This window comes from Biomphalaria glabrata, chromosome 15 (assembly GCF_947242115.1).
Source record: "Biomphalaria glabrata chromosome 15, xgBioGlab47.1, whole genome shotgun sequence".
Lineage (NCBI taxonomy): Eukaryota > Metazoa > Mollusca > Gastropoda > Planorbidae > Biomphalaria > Biomphalaria glabrata.
Window position 1 is genome coordinate 16317913 of NC_074725.1, and position 20844 is coordinate 16338756.

General features: G+C 34.9%; 1 protein-coding gene and 1 long non-coding RNA gene across 5 annotated transcripts in view; one reads left to right on the forward strand and one right to left on the reverse strand.

Moving 5' to 3' along the window:
• The window catches only part of LOC106055707 (low-density lipoprotein receptor-related protein 4-like), a 74588-nt gene extending 60998 nt beyond the window's left edge, over positions 1–13590 (forward strand). For all 4 annotated transcript variants that reach the window (XM_056012484.1, XM_056012483.1, XM_056012485.1 and 1 more), the window contains 2 exons: positions 8753–8849; positions 10333–13590. In XM_056012484.1, coding sequence (XP_055868459.1) covers positions 8753–8849; positions 10333–10525 — 290 coding nt within the window. In that variant the 3' untranslated portion in view covers positions 10526–13590. The remainder of the gene's footprint in view (positions 1–8752; positions 8850–10332) is intronic.
• LOC129923100 (uncharacterized) lies at positions 233–8319 on the reverse strand. The gene is made up of 2 exons (XR_008775023.1): positions 7511–8319; positions 233–930 (listed from the first exon to the last, which is right to left on the reverse strand). It is a non-coding gene; the product is annotated as an uncharacterized LOC129923100 (long non-coding RNA).
• Positions 13591–20844: the final 7254 nt, after the last annotated feature.

Consider the following 20844-nt stretch of genomic DNA (forward strand, 5'->3'; position numbering starts at 1 on the left):
ATACACAACATGCCATTTTCTTGATCCATTTGGAGGTGCACACAAGTAAGCGAAGTCCGGTTTCCAAACATGTCCAACGGACTCAGGCTTGGACTCTTGTGTCATTTAGTGTATGGTTAGCCCTTGTTGATGGTCTATTTTGTTGATGAGTATATATATATTACTGGTGCATGCGAGTCCATATGACACAACAACAGAATGAATCAAGAATATACTTAATAACGCAGGCTGATAACTTCAACAATTTAATAAACAATAAAAAGGGCACAGTCCTCTGTCGTCGCTAGCCTAGCGTCGTCCTCTTAGGCGTCTTGTCCGTTATTCTTTTTTGTTCATTATCCTACTCTGTTCTTACTCGTCACATTACTTAGGAAAAACCCGATTCACATCAACTTCTACGCATCTTGTGTCATTACATATTTCCTCCCCCCTTTATCAAAAAAAAAATTTTGTCAATTTTTTTTTTCAGTCTAAAACACTATCCCTACTGTCATGTCTGTACAATATATATGGCCAAAATTTTGGGGAAAGACAAAACAAACATATATCTTGATCTTGATGGACATCATCATGTTTCCCATCTTCATCAGTTCCTGGTAAAATTGTCCATGTTCCTATGTCACAAAGTTCACACTGTAGTTGAATGTTGACACCAAGAAAACAATATGTACAGTTCCAATACAGTTATTGGTAAGAAAATATCCGGTATACAGTGTTCTAATCATCACTCATGTCATTGACGATGAAATAGTATAGTACAGTGTAATAGTTTCACCAACTAATAGTACTAAGTCCATCAAGACATGTATACAGTCCCCATACGACGATGCCTTTGTCGATTCCACAGACATAAAACAGTGTTTTTCAGAGTAAATACTGTCATTGGCTATATGTTCATGGCTGGTCGCCTCACATCACACCAAACCTTTCCTGTCAGACAAAATGTAATATTTGTGTCAAAACAGCTTTCCAAATTATTCTACTTAACTTTTTTGTTGGGTACCAATAAGTATATTTTCTCTCCACTTACCATTTCCAAACTGACCTAGCCTTTTACTAATGGATGATAATGATTATATAAAAAAATAATGACTGTAGATGATCATACTTACTTTAATTTACACCTTTGACTTCAATTATTGAAATTTTATAATTATCTCCCTTGATTTAATAAAATTCCCAATTTATATTTTACTGAGTTATCTTCCTTTAAAGGAAATAAAATATATATAGTCCATATATAAACAACTTATTCATACCCATTGACTAGAACATATACATATATATACATGCATAAACAAATCAAAATGAATAATCATTATTTACAACAGTTTATCTCACTGTAACTCTTGACAACATGTCAGCTACAATATTAATTTCTCCCCTAATAGCCTCCAATTGAAAATTATATTCTTGTAAAATTAGAAACCACCTGTATAATCTACCATTTTTAATACTTTTTTCTTGCATAAACTTAAGAGGCCTGTGATCAGATAACAATATGAATTTGTTTCCCAGTAAATAGCTTTCCAACTTAGTTACAACCCAAACAACAGCTAAAGCCTCCTTCTCTATGACACTGTATCTCTTCTCGGTATCAGATAATTTCCTACTTACATAAATTATTGGGTGTAATTTATCATACTGTTGCATCAAACAACCTCCTATAGCACTACCAGAAGCATCAGTAGTGACATAGAATATTTTAGAAACATCTGGTAATCTCAATATTAAATTTGTAGTAAAAATATGCTTAACTTTCTCTATAGCTTCTACACACTTTCTATTACAAGTCACTTTTCTAGGCTGTCCTTTCTTTAATAACTGGTTTAATGGATCAACTATCTCTGCTAAATTTGGTATGTATTTTCTATAATAGTTTATCATCCCTAGTATTGATTTAATCTGTTTTTGTGTTGTTGGTATTTCTATTTCTAATATCTTCTTTACATTATCTTCAATGGGACTGATAGTATTATTTTTAACTCTATGTCCTAAAAATGTGATTTCTTCTAAGCCTATCTCTACCTTTTCTGCTTGAACTGTTAAACCATTTTGTTTAATTAACTCAAAAATCTCCCTAATTCCTTTTAAATGTTCTTTCCAATCCTCATGAAAAATGCATATATCATCTAAGTAACAGATTACATTTTTTCTATGACCTATAACCGACATCATCATCCTATTAAAGGTAGCTGGAGCATTTATAAGCCCAAAGCTCATAAAGTTCCATTGGAATATTCCATAAGGAGTGATAAATGCAGTATAAGGTTTAGCTCTATTGGTTAAAGGAATTTGCCAATATCCTTTTGTCAGATCCAATTTTGTAAATACTTTAGCATTGGACAATTTGTGTAATATGTCATCAATGTTAGGCATAGGGTAAGGATCAAATTCAGTTATCTTATTTAACTGTCTATAATCTATGCATAACCTTATATCCCCATTCCTTTTCTTTGCTATAACTATTGGTGAAGCATAAGCTGAATTGGATGGTTCTATTATTCCTAGTTTTAATAAGTTGTCTATTTCATCTTTAATTTTTTCCTGTAAGTGTAATGGAATCCTATAAGGCTTCATGAAAATAGGTTTGTCACTAGTTAACTTTATGTCATGCTTTATGATATTTGTTTTTCCTGGCAAACTGGAAAAAATTTCTTTAAAATCACTGATTACATTTATTATGTCTTTTGTTTTTTCTGGAGATAAATTTTCTAAATTCAGTTTTTCCCATGTTTGGTTATCTTTAGTTTCTAGTATAGGAATATTTTTAATATCATTTTCATTAGTTTCCTCATTGATTAAAACAATTAAACATTCATCTACTTGATTTTCATTTTCCACAGTTTCTGTATCTAACTTTTGAGTTTGATTTTCATTGTTTACTTCTGTATCCAAATTTTGAAATTGATTTTCATTTCTCTCATTGTATAACTTCAAATTATTTATATGATATGTTTTTATTTTTCCATTCATATTAATCTTATAGTTTACTTCACTTGTTTTATTTGTAACAACAAATGGACCCTTCCACTGTTTTCCTAATTTGTTTTTTAAGTCAATTACCAAAAGTAATACCTTGTCTCCTACCTCCAATGTTCTTAATTTTCTTTTTTCATTTAAGTTCTCATATACTGTTTCTTTATATTTCATGTTATTCTCAAAAGCTTCCGCCCATATTTGTTTTAAATCTAAAGCTGTTTCATTGTCATTTTCCTTTTCTATTTTATTTAAGATCAAACTTTCTTTAAAAATTTGTATTTCATCCCTAGGTTTCCTTCCATGTACTAACTCATATGGTGAAAATTGAGTTGCCTCATGAATATTATTTCTAATAGAAAATAGAACAAAATTAATATATTGATCCCAGTTTTTCTGATTATTTTCTACAATTTTAGCTAAGGATCTTTTTATAACACCGTTAAGGCGTTCACAAAGCCCGTTGGCTTCCGGGTGGAATGGCGATGATTTAATGTGTTCTATACCATATTTTAATATCCATCTTTTAAATAACTCAGATGTAAACATAGAAGCATTGTCTGATAGTAATGTTTTTGGTATCCCATGTCTGACTATGAACTTTTGATCTAAAGCATTAATAATATTTTCTGTGTCTATATTGGATAATACCACTGCTTCAGGATATCTACTGAACATGTCTACTATTGTCAATATGTACTTATTATTATGTTCTGTTTTAGTTAAAGGTCCTATGATGTCTATTGCTATTTTTTGAAATGGTTTATTTGGTTCATCCATTGACTGTAATGGAGCTTTACCTAATTTACCCTTAAGTCCCCTTCTTTGACACATATCACATGATCTTATGTATTTTGATATGGTTCCTTTCATTTTAGGCCAAAATACTTGAGTTGCTAAATTTCTAAAACATTTCTTTATACCTCTATGTCCACTTAAATTACTGTCATGTGACAAAATCATGACATCCTTCCAATACTTTTGTGGTAAGACTAATTGTTTTATTTCTCTATCATTTATTTTTGTTTTCCTAAATAGTATTCCTTCTTCTATGACATATTTCTCCATTGGGTTATTATTTCTCCTGTCACTAATTCTGTCATATGTTTTCCCAATGATGTTATCTTGTTTTTGTTCTTGAGCCAATTTGTTTATTCCTTTCAATTTTTCTGTTTTCATTTCTTCAGTTCCATCTTTCTGTTTTTCTGCTTGCGTTTCGTCTTGTTTTTGACCTTGTATTTCAACCTCTTTCTCTTTATCTTCTTCACCATTAACTATTTCATCATTCATATCAATAAGTTCCTGAGTTTCTTGTTTTGGCTTGTTCTTAGATCTGGTTATTACCATATTACTAATGTAATTATCTGTTTCAGTATTCCTATTCTGCTGTAACCTTTCATATTTCTTTTCCCATGCTTCAATTTCCTGTCTTGAACATTCCTTCAAACCTGTTAAGTTTCCAATCAACATATCATGTCTCATGTTAGGCATGGCTACTCCCTCACAATGGCCAGTGTAAAAAGGTGTCTCAATAAACACTTTAAATACTTTAAATTCCTTTATACTGCCATCTGCCAACTCCACTTTCCTTGTATATCCCCTATAATATTGCGCCTCAATGAGATCAGCCCGAACCACGAGTGTGTTACAGCCACTATCTCGGATTGCCTTTATTGGAACATTGTTAATAAAAGCTGGGTAGAAAGCAAAATTGTTTTTATTTTCCCTAACAAAAAACACTCTGTCAGAATCTCTATTTTTATATTCCCTGCTTTTACTCCTATTGTATGTGTTATTATTGTAATTGTTGTTGTAATTGCTGTACCTATTCCTACTGTCTGCTCTGTAATTATTTCTACTATCTGTCCTATTGTAATTATGTGTACTACCTGATCTATTATAATTATTCCTACTGTTTGACCTGTTTTGTGTTCCCCTGCATCTCATAGCCATATGTCCTTTTTTCCCACATCTATAACATGTAACCTCCCTGTTGTTTGACCTATCTCTACTATTGCTATATCTAAAATGTTGGCTATCCCTACTTCTATTTCTACTTCTTTCATTGTTTTCCTGTGTATATCCCACTAGATCAATATTCTTTTTATCTTTACATGAAAAAAGGTTGTTGGGATAGGCATTTTTATATGTTCTTATTATCTCAGTAACATCATCCAAAACTTTGGGATTCCTTTCTTTGATAAATGATTGTAATTGAGGGTCACACTTAGCTATAAAATTATCAAGCAATATAAAATTTTTTAATCCCTCAAAGGTACTGTCAATCTTCTCAAATCCCAGCCATTTATTAAAATAGTCTTTTTCCAAATTTATAGTGGTTTGTGGTTCTATCTGATTGGAAGGTGTGTTTTCAAAATATTTTTTTCTGAATGTGCTGGCATTGTGTCCATATGCATTCAGCAATTCCTTTTTTAAAATTTGGTAGCTATTTTGTACAGTATGATTATGGTTTTGACAAATTGTAAGAGCTTGCCCTTGTACAAAGTCTAACAAAATTTGAGACCACTCTTCCTCCCTTATATTGCAATTAACCATTTTAATTTCATATCTCTTTAGGTAGTCTGAAATACAATCTCTAGCCTCCTGAAAGGGTTGTAGTTTTTTCCTCAACCAATGGTTGTTATCACTTGAAATATTAGTGTTGTTTGTGTGATTATTACTATTATTGGTTTCAATGTGATTGTCTGGGGCATTGGTAGTATTAGTATTAGATCTATCATTAGTATTATTGCTATTAACTTTTTGTTTATTTTGTTTAGCTTCAATTCTCAATTTCTCTAAATCATATTGTAATTTCCTATCTGCTTCTTCTTTTATTAATTGTGCTTCCCTATCCTTTTCTTTCTCTCTACGCTCTGTTTCTAGTTTATTCTTTTCCATTTCTATCTTATCTATTCTATCTCTCTCTATTGTCACCATTTGCTGTACATAGCCAGTTAGGTCCTTTCCTTTAAGTTCTAGCTGTTTAGCCTCAGCAATAATTTGCTGGCGAAAAGTCTCCATATAATCAAAGTTTGGAGCTGTTGCCATTATGCTTATTTTATTTTAAACAATGTCTCAATATAGTTTTGATATAGCCTCCCTATTGGCCTAAATATCACAATTTAGTTTTCACAAAAACTCTTTCAAATACTTCTTGTAATATATATATATTTAAATACCTTTGCTCAATGTTATATTAACAAATATTACCTCAGTGGACTTACTCACAGCCACAATACTTGAATACAACTCAAAATTTTATATCACCTTAATTCAGTGGACTTACTTTAGGCCACATAAACAAATATCATATATACTTTTATCAATACCTCAATACTTAATTCAATGGACTTACTTCTTGCCAATAAATACCCCTAGGACTATTCTAGTCACTAGTCTAGATTCAATACAACTTCAATACAACTTCAAATAGATAAATCAATATTATACCTCCAACAGTAAATCACAATCCAGTGATACTGACAAAAAATTTTATTCTGACCAATTAGACTGTGTTTAAACACATCTATAAAATAATGTCAACCGATTAATCGGGACAAAAGATCTATATATAAATAATTACTCCTTAGACTCAGTTGTCCTCAGGATAAAATAGATCTAAGGCTCTCATAGGTATAACAATTTAGTTAATACCTGGAAACAATCTAGAATTTATAATCTAGATTAAACGTGGCTTACCTTATCTACTTAAGATAAAATTACTAATATATAATAAGAATAGTGTAAAATAAACGTAATAAGACACAAAAAAAATAAATCTATTCTAATGAGATGAGACTTTTTAGAGGAAGTATACACTGAAAGAGACAAATAAAGATAACTTCACTTGACTTCTAAAAAAAAATAAAATGTACGTGGATACGAACAAAACAAGACAATCTAAACAATCATCGAGACTTTATTAAATGGAGCAGGTCCACTTTCTAATGTGTCCTATAATGACGCCCTTATCAGGCAACCTGCTCTTAACAAAGATCTACTGTCCCTAATAGACTTAATTTAATAATAATGGAGAGAAAAAATAAACTTATCTTTAGTTAGATCCCCTTTGTTCAGTCCACGGAGCTACCACGGTCAGTTCCACACAAGTTCCCCACTGTCTTTGTCTTAGGCAAGGCAAGGTGTGTTCCCACAATGGCTACTCGACAGGCAGTACTGAGTTAGGCCAATCTCTCCTGGTGCTGCCACGGTATGGTACGGTTCTCAGATAAAGTCCTCTGGTCAGGTTCCAAGGTTCCGGTTCCACTTGATGATCTGTTGGTGCTGGCTTCTGTCTTCAGGTCAGGAACATAAGTCAATACTGAGACAAGCTGGTGGTGCTGTCTCAAGAGAGGTAAAAAAAATGACTAAGTCTAACTCTCTCTTTTGATGAATATAAATTAGTCAACTTTACAAGTTGATTAGATGGTCACGCAGTGTGGTAGTAGGGTATACCATCACTCGTGTGTAGATTAGATTCCAAGCTCAGCAACACTGCAACAGTCAATTAATAGCTTGAAAAACAAACCTGACAAGGTGACTCGATCCAACGGTCAGCTTGTAGATACTAGATATGTAGACTCAGATGACTTTCCGTACTCACAATAAACAGATAAACCTGACAAAATGAGGTATCTTCACTCTTGAGGTATATAGGTAGAGGTATACTGACGACGGACTGCCCTAAATCACTTCAACGGACGAAATAGTTCTGGATTCAGACACAATAGATATAGATCTAGTCAATATAGATCCAAGTTCAATCTAAAAATATCCAACATGGCTGACAAAGCTAGACGCTGGTAACGGTTTCGAATTTTCTCTAATAGAAAGTCTAGATCCACTGGAACAAAGATGCCAAAATCCAGCTGCAGTCCAGATAATTAGCACAGACGTAGGGTAGATCTAGTAGAAATAAACGAATGTTAATCCAGTACTTCTCCAGTGTACTTCGCCAAGTGTAGAATTGTAGATAGATATATCCATAACACGAAGTTAACTAGATTGTAGATCAAAATGACGCCCTGGCCGTCGTGGGTCGCCACATCTGTTGATGGTCTATTTTGTTGATGAGTATATATATGTTACTGGTGCATGCGAGTCCATATGACACAACAACAGAATGAATCAAGAATATACTTAATAACGCAGGCTGATAACTTCAACAATTTAATAAACAATAAAAAGGGCACAGTCCTCTGTCGTCGCTAGCCTAGCGTCGTCCTCTTAGGCGTCTTGTCCGTTATTCTTTTTTGTTCATTATCCTACTCTGTTCTTACTCGTCACATTACTTAGGAAAAACCCGATTCACATCAACTTCTACGCATCTTGTGTCATTACACCCTGTTTAGTATTGTAGCTCATTGAACAACTGTTTGGTTGTCTCCCTTAGTTAAGTCTTTTTTGTAAAACCTGCTCTTCCATGAAGTATACATCTTCCTACACTTGTCTCCGCACTTTTTGTTTTTAAACTTCTCACACTTTTCTTCTCACCTATTCTTTCACACTTTTCCCCTCACACTTTTTTTCCCACTTTTCCTTCAACTTCTTCGCACACTTTACCTTATACTTTACATCTCACTATACCGCACACGTCTCATCACACTTCTTGTACTTTCCCATTACACTTAATTCACACTTCTCTTTTACATTTTCCCATCACACTTTCCCTCACACTTTCCCACACATTTTCCAATCATACTAATTGACGTAGATCTAATCTAAACAATTTGTAGCACTTTATTAACATTCCCATTGTTTTTCTCCTCAGAGCAAAGAATGTCTCCCTTGTTCATTGGTGTCATCATTGGCGCCGTGATCTTGTTGGTAGCGGTAGTCGTTGTGATAGTAGCTGTTGTCACTTGGAGGTGAGACTTGCAACTAAATCACAACTGACACTAGTTTATCCATTGAAGATAAGATTGGACTATATCAAGATGAAACCCATCTAGGAGAAGGAATCCAAACCTCCACTCTGTGGCGTGACTCCCCCGTGTGGGTATTGGGGCTTTGAAATGACCAAGAGTAGTAATAACCCCACTGCCTTTCTACTTGCATCTCACTAAGGCGAATAATAGTAGACCTTTCCTACACTCTAGGTGCTTTTTGGCGGAGGTTGAAACTCTACATATGTTAAAAAACAAATTTAAATCCAAGAATGTACAAGCATTGTGCTCAAACGGAACACTGCACTGTTAACTTTGTTTATAGTCTCTCGGGAACAGATAACTGTGATCAATGACAGTCTGTATTGTAGTCAACTGGTGATGCCTGTCAGATTATGACAGTTTACTCTGCTAATGTATGAGTTTCTTGTTTGGGCGTATTACAGTGCAATTAACTTACAACACACACTGAACACATCACTTTTAACTGGTAGAAAGATCCTCAACACTGATGAACAATTAAATAGTATTTAATCCATGAAAAGGCCACAGTCTATGTCTCTATCAATAAAACACGTCTTTACCCTATAGAATCCTATCGCTAACTGATTTTCTGTCTCTAAGAAGCCTCCAACCCAACTAAGTCAAAGCGTCACTAGTCCCGTTCAAGTTTTTAGCTGAGTGGTTAAACGCCTGACTTCCAAATCTAAGGTCCTGGGTTAGAATCTGGGTGAAGAATGGGATTTTGAATTTCGGGATTTTTATGGCACCACTGAGTCCACCAAACTCTAATGGATGCGTGGCTTTAGTTGGTGAAAGTAAATACGGTTGGTCGTTATTCTGGCCATATGGCACATTCGTTAACCGTTAGACAAAGAAACAGTTGACCTTACAGCATATTGCCTCATTTATCGCAAGGTCTGAAATGGGACATTTAACTTAAGTATTTGAATAACTCTACTATGGTCCATTGTTTGGGTAGAGATAATCTTTGAAGACTCTGATTTTTATTTCAGGAATCTTAGAAGTACGAACTTAGTAAGTCTAGTCTATTGCTATAATCATATTTCGCTACATTATAATGTGTTTATCAAGGCACTAGCTTGGACTTCCCATTTGTTCGAATTGTCGAATTACTCAAACCACTTTGATTGATCTATTTCTTTTATCTCTAGAGTTGTCATGGTTGTTGAAATTTGCATAAGAATCCAAATAAGCGTAGCAGAAACGGCCATAAACCTTATTAGTTTTAATCACGCCCCATTTTCAGAAAGAGGGCATATTAGAGCATAGTTAAAATTCACTTAAAGGGAGGATTAAATGAAAATCTAGTCAGAAATACATTGAGACATTTAAAAAAACAAAAAACTTTAAAATTATTTCTTCTAATAATATTCATTCCAACAAAAAAATTCATCCATTTCTTTGAATTACCTTTTGTTTTACATTCTCGAAACTTCTTCAGACGCTACAAGTACAAGCCACGTCACAACAGGCTGATTGAGGACAACCCCTCCGACTTCTACACCATAGCCTTCGCAGCGCCCGGGGACGAGGCGGTCAAGTTTGACGACGCCATGGGCATTGAGAACCCCATCTACGATTGCCTCAACGACCCCACCATCGTCATCAATACGGGCGGTGACGTCCTTTCTTAACACCCAGTCGGAGGTCACAGCTGGAAATAGAAAAGAAAAGAAACAATAACAAGCATTTTCTATGTACTTTTTAATCCATGACGTCATTGTCACGTGACGAGAACTCGGCCGCTTCAGTTATCTCGTTTGACGGGAGCATGGTAGAGAAGATGTGACGTCACGTATTTCTACTTTCTGTAACTAACGTAAGCTAGACTTGTGTAGCCATTCCTTTTTTTTTTTTTAGATATAAATGGAGGTGACTTGATCAGATAAGTGAGCTGCTGACATAGAAAAAGAGTGGATACTGGAAGGGGTGGGGGGGTCTACCACTAGGTGTTCCAATTTAATGAACTTAGACTAATGTATATACCTATTGTCACCATGAAAGGATGTGCACTGCGACAAGCATCGTTCTACTAAAAGTTGAACTTATCTCGTGTAAGAAGCACACACATACACAGATACACACCCACATGTACACACGCATAAACACACTTAAAAACATGCACAAACACTAACGACTACAAACCTATTACACATCTGTAAAGACTTGACAGTTCTGTAGATGTCTCTTTCACGTTACGCACCAAAGTTAAATGCACAATTACAAAGGGCATTAGTGCCATATTTAGACTTTAAAGACCCTAAGCTTTATGAGCTATATCCAGAGATTAAATGCTAGAGCTAAAAGTCTGATTGAGGCCCTAAGCTATAGCTTAGCTACACTATGGGTAAATCTGGCCCAGGTAGCAGTGCAGTTGGTATTTACATACTATAATTCATTTTGTGGCAGATTGAGAATTAAGCAGCAGCAATAATAAAGCAAAAATACAAAAATACGTTTTAAAAAATATGCATATCTTAGGGGAAGATCTCCACATGTATAACTATAGAATTTATTTCCCCCTTTACAATATCAAACGAAAAAAATAAATTACCAATAATTAATTGAATAATCAGTTAATTTTTTAATATCGATTTAAACTTTGATAGGTAAAATAAATGTGAACTTGACCCCTGAATGGGATGTGGGAGAACTAACGTGTACACAATGTGTACCATGCAGACAGAGCGAGCAAAACAAAAACATCATCCCCCAGCTCAATAGGCTCACCCCTTCGAGCCACAACCGATCATTCTCCCTCATTCAGACCAAAAAGAAAACACCTTTTAAAAATATATAAAGTTATTTCAGAGCAATTTTATACTCGAGCAGAGGATATCCTCGTATAGTAAAAAGTTTGTACACTTTATTTCTCGAATACCCAATCTCGCATCAAGCTGAAATTTTGCACTATTATTTCTTTTACCAACACAAGAATCAATTTAAGAAAAAACAAATTAGCTAATTAACTTTTGGCAATCAATCATGTTGTTGGATATCGAAAAGGGGAAAGAAATTGTACTTGATTTTTTAAAGTATGTAAAAAGAAATAGGTGGCCACTTTGAAAGAAAGAAATAGGCGGCCACTTTAAAGTTTGAAACTAACACTATGTAATTATAAAAACTTTTTCATAGAAGAGTGGTTAGCTTGTTGGATTGAGGAGCCATAGATAGGCATGAGCCAACGAGCTTGAATTCAAGTCGTTACAACAATTTTTGTATTAAAGTATTTCAATGGGATCACACATAGTCTATTGACTCTTTCCCTCCCCCCCCCCCCATCCTTTTCCAACTGGTCCAGACAAGTGATAGGATCCCAGCGTATTGAGAAAGCAAAAGTCACCAGATAGCGCTAAAAACATATTGATAAACATATTTCTAAGCGCACAGATTCATTACTGTTAGTCTAGATGTATAACACATTTACTTACATGACTGATCCAAACGTTTGATACAACGACGCTAAATACATTTTTGTTGTTGTTTTTTTACAGTATTTTTGATAGTTTTCTTGTTTTTAGATTTAATGTTCATGGATTCATTATTTCTTTTTTTGTTCTCATAATGCTATACATATTGTAAGACATTTATTACAGATTGTATCCAACCATTCTACATTACAATTGAAGATCGTCCATTGTGTCTGGCTATTTCATGTTAGCTTCTTGAACTTCAGCAATAACATTTTATTTTCAATATAGTTTTTAAATTCATGCCCTTTACATTTCAGTAAGTTTCTGTCTTCTAAGCAACATTTTTTATTTGAAGTTTGAATCTCACAAATATTTAAAATTATTTCTAAATTTAATTAGAGACTCTTTGAAATGAGATGTTCTGACAATTAAGCCAGTCTTCTACTTTTTAAAAAAATCTTCACTTCTTGTTAGAAGTGATATTAACAATCAATTTCTTCTTCTTTTTTTTTGTGTGATTCAATTATTGTAAATGACCATTTATAAAATATGAATTAGTTTAACTACATTCATTGTCTTTAAAAGGTATAAGACAATGGCACATCACTCCTACATAAACAGGCAACAATCATAAAATTACTTTGACTTTTTAACTACCTCAATAGTGGAAGTAAATGTTTGCTTTGAGCTATGTGATTCACTATAGTAGGCTATCCAATATATATATATACAATGCTGCCTAGTAGGCTCTCGAATTAAACCATGTTCGCCGTAATCCACAGACTTTTATCACAGAAAGCTTAGGCTAGAAATTAATTCAATCAAATCTTATTTGTAAAAGGGCGTCCAAACGTAGTCGAAATCAGTTGTCATGGTTACAAAGTAAACTTAACAAATGGGGGTCAAATCATACCTTCATTTCCTGACTTCTGAAGTGGATGCAACTTGACTACAGGATTGTATGCTCCATAACACTTTGCTACTTCGATCCTAGCCTCATACTGAAAACAAGTAAAGATTGTGCTGATGCCTTCATACACATGTCCACTTTGTCTTTTCCTTGCTAGAGTTAATCAGGTCTCGTTAGATTGATTATTATTTGACTTGCCTTATTCATTTCAATTTCTTTATCACCATTTATTACAACGAAGCCCTATATTGTAACTTTCATTAAACTTTAATCATTAATATTTTATCCTTTCTTTTGATGGCATTATATTATTAACTTGTTACATTATTGTTACATTGTGTTATTTTTTTATTTAATAAAAGTGCCTACATTGGTATTATTGTGTTACTATTTGCTTTGAAAATATCGTAGTATTACAGTACTTGATAAAATCTTTTACCATTCATATAATACCAATACCCAATAATTACACAAACAGCGATCATTGTTTGAAATCTTTAATGCTAAGGGAAATGTCAAAAATATAACAGTAAAGTTTTTGACGTCTTTAATCTTGATTTTCTTTGTCCACTGTCTAAAATAGCTTTTACTAGACCACTGGGTATTACATGTTAAGCCAGGGGTAATGAAGCGGGTTTTCAACACTACACATTTCTCTACACTAATCAAGACTTGGCTCAATCACGGCTCCAAAGTCGGGCTCAGTAGTTGTGTTGTGCTCTTCCGCAGTGATGAGAACTTGAAATAGGAACAAATCTAAATGAGGTAACACCGAACTCAATGCTGAACATGAACACCGACGAAAGGTCAACAATCGATAAATGGAGTCGACGATGGTGTTAAACAATAAACACTTTAATACTTAAGAAGGGATCCGTCTAATGTCTTTTAGTAAAGCCGTATATCTACTACTGGTTATTCCTAATGTTCTACACAAAGCGTCTTGTTTATAGCGTAACTTAGAACGTTCTTGTTTTTTAAAGATCTGTCACGTCACTTGTCGCTAAGTAAAACTTTCCCCTTATTCCCGAAACAAATACTAAATTCTAATCCTGTCAGAACAGTTGACAATACACCGTAGCCATTACAATGTGGACACAGTAGTACAGAAAGAACCAGTAGCTAGAGGAAGTCAAAGAAACAAAGGCACAACGTGGACACAGTAGTACAGAAAGAACCAGTAGCTAGAGGAAGGCAAAGAAACAAAGGCACAATGTGGACACAGTAGTACAGAAAGAACCAGTAGCTAGAGGAAGTCAAAGAAACAAAGGCACTATGTGGACACAGTAGTACAGAAAGAACCAGTAGCTAGAGGAAGGCAAAGAAACAAAGGCACAACGTGGACACAGTAGTACAGAAAGAACCAGTAGCTAGAGGAAGTCAAAGAAACAAAGGCACAACGTGGACACAGTAGTACAGAAAGAACCAGTAGCTAGAGGAAGGCAAAGAAACAAAGGCACAACGTGGACACAGTAGTACAGAAAGAACCAGTAGCTAGAGGAAGTCAAAGAAACAAAGGCACAACGTGGACACAGTAGTACAGAAAGAACCAGTAGCTAGAGGAAGTCAAAGAAACAAAGGCACAACGTGGACACAGTAGTACAGAAAGAACCAGTAGCTAGAGGAAGGCAAAGAAACAAAGGCACAACGTGGACACAGTAGTACAGAAAGAACCAGTAGCTAGAGGAAGGCAAAGAAACAAAGGCACAACGTGGACACAGTAGTACAGAAAGAACCAGTAGCTAGAGGAAGGCAAAGAAACAAAGGCACAACGTGGACACAGTAGTACAGAAAGAACCAGTAGCTAGAGGAAGGCAAAGAAACAAAGGCACAACGTGGACACAGTAGTACAGAAAGAACCAGTAGCTAGAGGAAGGCAAAGAAACAAAGGCACAACGTGGACACAGTAGTACAGAAAGAACCAGTAGCTAGAGGAAGTCAAAGAAACAAAGGCACGACGTCTTCCACACACACAACATTCCTGACCGCTAGTCGCGTAAAACACAAAACTAGTTCATAGACCCCCCCCCCCAAAAAAAAAAAATTAATTAAATGACATATCACTAATCTATATTATAAAGTAGAATGTGTGGTGTATGTATGTATGTATGTATGTATGTTACTTATAGACATCAAAACCGCTTGACCAATCTTGATAAACTAGGCAGGAATGTTCCTTGGGTACCAACTTAGACCGTAGTGTATGTATTGTAGCCCTAAAACAAACTTAAGACCCTCAAAAAAAATAAAGTTGTCCCACTCTATTACAGCTATAGTATTTTATGGATCTAGGCCATGTCTACAATGTTGACATGAGAAAAGATAGAAAGGATTTAGACCTAGATCTAATTTTAAGAAATACACTTTGCGCAGATAGTTTTTTTACTTTGACACATGAAAAGACAAAAAGAAGATCCATTGATTTCATTATATAATAAAATTAACCTTCAATTTGGTGTTTCAAAAGCATTTTTTACATTAATTAGTTCCTTTTTGTGATTACAGATTTCCTGACGAACATTCTTTCATTAGACAATTCCGTAAGGAATCTCGTACTAAATATTAATTCGTTTAATTGTTTACTTTATAATCCCATCCCTAGATCTAAAACTCTAATTCAACTCTAAGATGATAAAACTTCTCTTCGCACAGATAGTTTTATACTTTAACACATAAACATATTAATTAAAGTTCATTCATTTCATATTTTGATCAAATAAACATTCAAATTTGGTTTTCTAAAGCTACAGACACGCACTAGAGCTGCGAAGCCGAGTTGAGATAGGCCTAGATCTATATTCATTCATGAATTGCGTACTAAACATTATTTCGTTTAATTGTTCACTTTATAATCCCATTCATTTAACAAAGCTATCGCTCTTTTCGTTTTTAATAGATAAGAATGTATCGACTTCGGGTAAACCCATTTTCGCAAAACTAATTTTATTTTCGTAGCGAAAGAGAAATAACGTGAAAGGATCATTAGCTACGTTTAACATACATCTAAATCCAATCCACTAGATTACCCAAAAGCATTTTTTACATAAATTAGTTCCTGATATCTGTGACTACAGATTTCATGGCGAACATTATTTCATTGGACATTACCAAATGGTTACACATTAACACATCTCTCTACTGAGTCTATTCCTAGGCCTAGGTCTAAAACTTTTATTGAACTCTAAGATGATAAAACTTCTTTTCGTTTAATTGTTTACAAAACACTCTCAGTGACTATATCGACAGTAATGCGCAAATAAAGACCCGCGGGTCGCGGGTAACATATGTCTAGTGGTATGATAAATGAATAAAAGTACATATAGTATGATATGAGAAATTACTAAATCATAGTCTAGTTCCATTAACACATAAACATACTAATTATTGTCCATTCATTTCATATTTTAATCAAATTAACATTCAAATTTGTTTTTCTAAAGCATTTTCAATATATTCGTTCGCTGTTCGCTAAAGCTGCGTAGCCGTGTTGAGATAGGCCTATATTCATTCATGAAAAAAAGTTCACGCATGCTCAGCACAGAATGAACTCAATAGTCTATTAAAGCCAATTTTTAACTCTAGATTAGTGTAGATTTAGATCTATGTCTACCTCAAGATCTACTTTATACTGTAACACACGAACATACAAAATTAAGTCTATTCATCTCAAATTTTAATCAAATATATGTAGGCCTACAAGCAAATGTTTTAATTTAAAAAAATGGATTGAAGCCTATAGCTATTCTGATTTGATGGCTTCATTCACACTATTTTTACATTGACACATTCGCTTTACTTATTACATTATTATTTCGTTTAATTGTTTACAAAACACTCTCAGTGACTATATCGACAGTAATGCGCAAATAAAGACCCGCGGGTCGCGGGTAACATATGTCTAGTGGTATGATAAATGAATAAAAGTACATATAGTATGATATGAGAAATTACTAAATCATAGTCTAGTTCCATTAAGTACTGAATTAATATTTCAAATACAATGATAACCACCTTGTGATATGGTATCCGATAGTATTGTCTTTACAATAATTCATTCCAAAACAAAGATTCTGTAAAAGGACATTCACTTCAGTAAATTGTTCAAGGTATCACAAGTGTTTTCTAGCCAAGACGAATGTTCACCCACGACGAAGAATCAAAGTTCAGAGTAGAACCAAAACTCACAACATCACAATGTAACACAAGTCTGAATATAGAAATCTGCAATCTAGAACTTGAAACTTAAAACGAAACCTGAGACCTGAAACCTGAGACCTAAAACCTGAGACTTGAAACCTGAGACCTGAAACCTGAGACTTGAAACCTGAGACTTGAAACCTCAGTCCTGAAACCTGAGACTTGAAACCTGAGTCCTGAAACCTGAGACTTGAAACCTCAGTCCTGAAACCTGAGACCCTATAGAAAGACAAATAACAGGTTCTTCTAATCCTCTAATCTAATTACAAAATACGAATACTACCGAATCCAAATTAAAATAACTTTACAATATGAAATAAAACTCACCCTAAACAGGGGTCAAATAATCCTACAAGAATATACACCAAGGCCAACGCTAAGGCTGTCCAGTACCGAAGACACATGGAGAATTCAAGGACTCCAAAGATACAGCTTGGCTCTACAGAGCAAGATGGAGTGAATGTACCAAACGACCAAGAAGAAAAATTTGACGTCATAAGCAAATTTACGCCGAAGTGACAAGGGCAGAGAACAATAGTACACAAGAACAAAATAACGCGAATGACGTCATCACCTATTGATGAAAACGGCGCTATTAAATTGAGAACATATTTACTATGCAACTAAAATAGTTGCGACACCCCCGCGCTAGAGTAAAATAACAAGAAAATTCAATTTTAGAAAAAAATTATTTATTAGTTATCATTTTCCCAAATTACATTTTCTATTAAATTATCTTTGAAAGTGATGGGACAAGTAGGCCTATTTAATCATTCGGCGTATCGATGTCGTATTCAATTTTTTTACCCCAGTACTGTAAATATACATTAGGCGCCACCAGTAAACCCGTGATGTTAAAATAAAATGCGGCATAGTTTTCATTAATATATTTTGAAAACCGGTGGTATAGCCCTTTCGCGAAAGTGGGACCCGTGAAAGTCAAGGGGCCACTGTACGGTCTACACTCTACACCTACTAATAATAATAATTTAAATGTATAAAGCACTTTAAAAGTATTGTTACGAATCTCACTATCCAGGCTCTCTGCAAACTGCACCATACACCACCAACTTAAAGAACTTGACAACTCAGGGCTCCAAAGTAACGTAACACTTTAATAGTTGAATAAATAACAGCCAATACTGTACAATTGGCAACACGTACACTGTACAAATATCTCTCCTGTTAATAGCCGTACCGCCGTATCAACTCTTGCACTGGCCTCTCCGTCTCGTTTCGGGCTTGCACTGGGTTCAACAGTTCAGGACTGACTTCACACACTAGGCTCGTTGTGTCGGACTCGATCGCAGACCAAGATCAAGACGCCAGTCGTCTCAACTGTACTTGACAGTACTCCGCACTGAACCGTCGTAATGCTCCGTACAGAACCACACCGTTGAACTGTGTTCGTTCTGAGCCCCTGTCGTGAGCTTTCTCTCGTGAACCTTGCTGTATTGAGCCCCTTTTCTCGACCGTCTTGATTGCGACACCTCCGCTCTTATATAGGGTCCCTACTGGCCTTCTAGAACCGGACAGAACGCCGATCGACGTTTCTGGGTGGTCAGGTGACTACAACTCTCGTGACGCTCCTGAGCTCTGTTCACGACGCCGATCCTACTCGAACCTTCATGTTGACACTCGTCTCGGTTGACCGTCGTAGCTCGTCAAGGTTGACCGCTCGTCTAGCGTTGGCCTGGGGCGATTTGCGTCGGCTGACTACACACACACCATTACCACCATCTGTGCCACCACCAGGTTTATAACAGTATGCTCTAGAGTCTAGACGCTGTGATAACATAAAAAACATAAACAATAGAGTTAAAATGACAAAATGATCTAAAAAAAAGTTGGGTTATTTCATTTTTTTTGTTGTTTTGCTACTTAACAGATCTTCCGACCCAGCTCCCTTTTGTAACAAATTATAACAAATTTGTATACCCCACCCCCTTTTTCAATTAGTCTTTGCATACTATCTGAAGGTTACCAAAAAAGTAAAAGGTCTAACCATATGTAGATTTCATTGAAAACTCAAAAGTCTATAGTCTACTAAACACCTTTACTATTTTCTAGTGTTTACTGCATAATTATGTCACCAATATATTGTAAACACCAAATCAAGAACTATTTTAAAAATGTACAACTATTGTCAACAACCCAGTCTATCGGTTTAGTCCACAGAGGGACCAATAATTTTTTTTTAGCAAACTCGATTTCCCAGACTTTTTTTTTTTACTCCAGTTTCCACAGTCGTTGATATTTCAGTCGCGGCATCCAGTGTCTGACAATTTGCGTCCCTCCTAAAAGTGGACGTCACATCTGGCTCCAACCTCAACTGTAAAGGTCACTATGTTTGGAAAACAGCTGCCAATTTAGTCATTTTTGTGGTTGAAGACATAGTCATCTAACTATAGCGAGCCCGAGGAGAAGTCACTGCGGAGAAGAGATAGTAGTAGGAGTTTTATCCCTTTAATTTTTTTTTCCAACATCCGGAACGTTTCCTTTCTCTTTGGAAGATCAATTCAACAAAGATGTAGAATTACTACAGAGCTGAACCATTCAAACTGTAAATGATATCGAAAAAAAGCTTTTTAAAACTGAAAATATTAACAAAAAGGCAATTTATACCAGGCTTTTTTTTCTGAATAACGATTTATATATATATACATTGAATATTTTTATTTTTATTTTATAGTTCCGTAGTTCTGCATGTTTTTAAAATAGAAATATTTCCTTTTTTTACGACAAAAAGTGCTGGACATGTAATTATCGGAATTGGGACAGTTTATTTATACAATTTAATTACATGAAAAATAATAGATGTAAATAATTTTTAACGTTGCATAAAATTTTTGCCGATCAAGAAATGATAGAACTAAATATTCGAACTTAATCGTACCTTGATAGACACGCATGGTTTGATTTAAACTCGATTAAGTATCATACGTGGTCTTATTACAAGGACCATCAGTAAAGAAGAAAACAGAATTGAAACGTCAGATTTTGATTGGCACTAAGCAATCAGTGTAAACCAACTTGCAGTTTCTAAACGATGTTATCATTTTATACTTAGTTATCATTATTTTAAACGCTAAATTTATTTCCCGTCCCCCCCCCCCCCCCCCCCAAAAAAAAAATGAGCTGCTAGAATGCTTGCATAACACAGTAAGAACCATTCAAGACTGCTTTGACCATGCAGCCAAACACTGTATGAACCATTCAAGACTGCTGTGACCATGCATCCAAACACTGTAAGAACCATTGCACAGTGCAGCTCAACACTATCTGAGCTATGTCGACTTCCTAGCGAAACACTGACAGAAATATTATAGACTGCCAAGCTCAACATTGTTAGAACCATTGCGGACTTCTAATCCCAACACTGTTAGAACCATTACAAACGTGACGCGCACAGAAATACCGTCTTAAAGTCTGT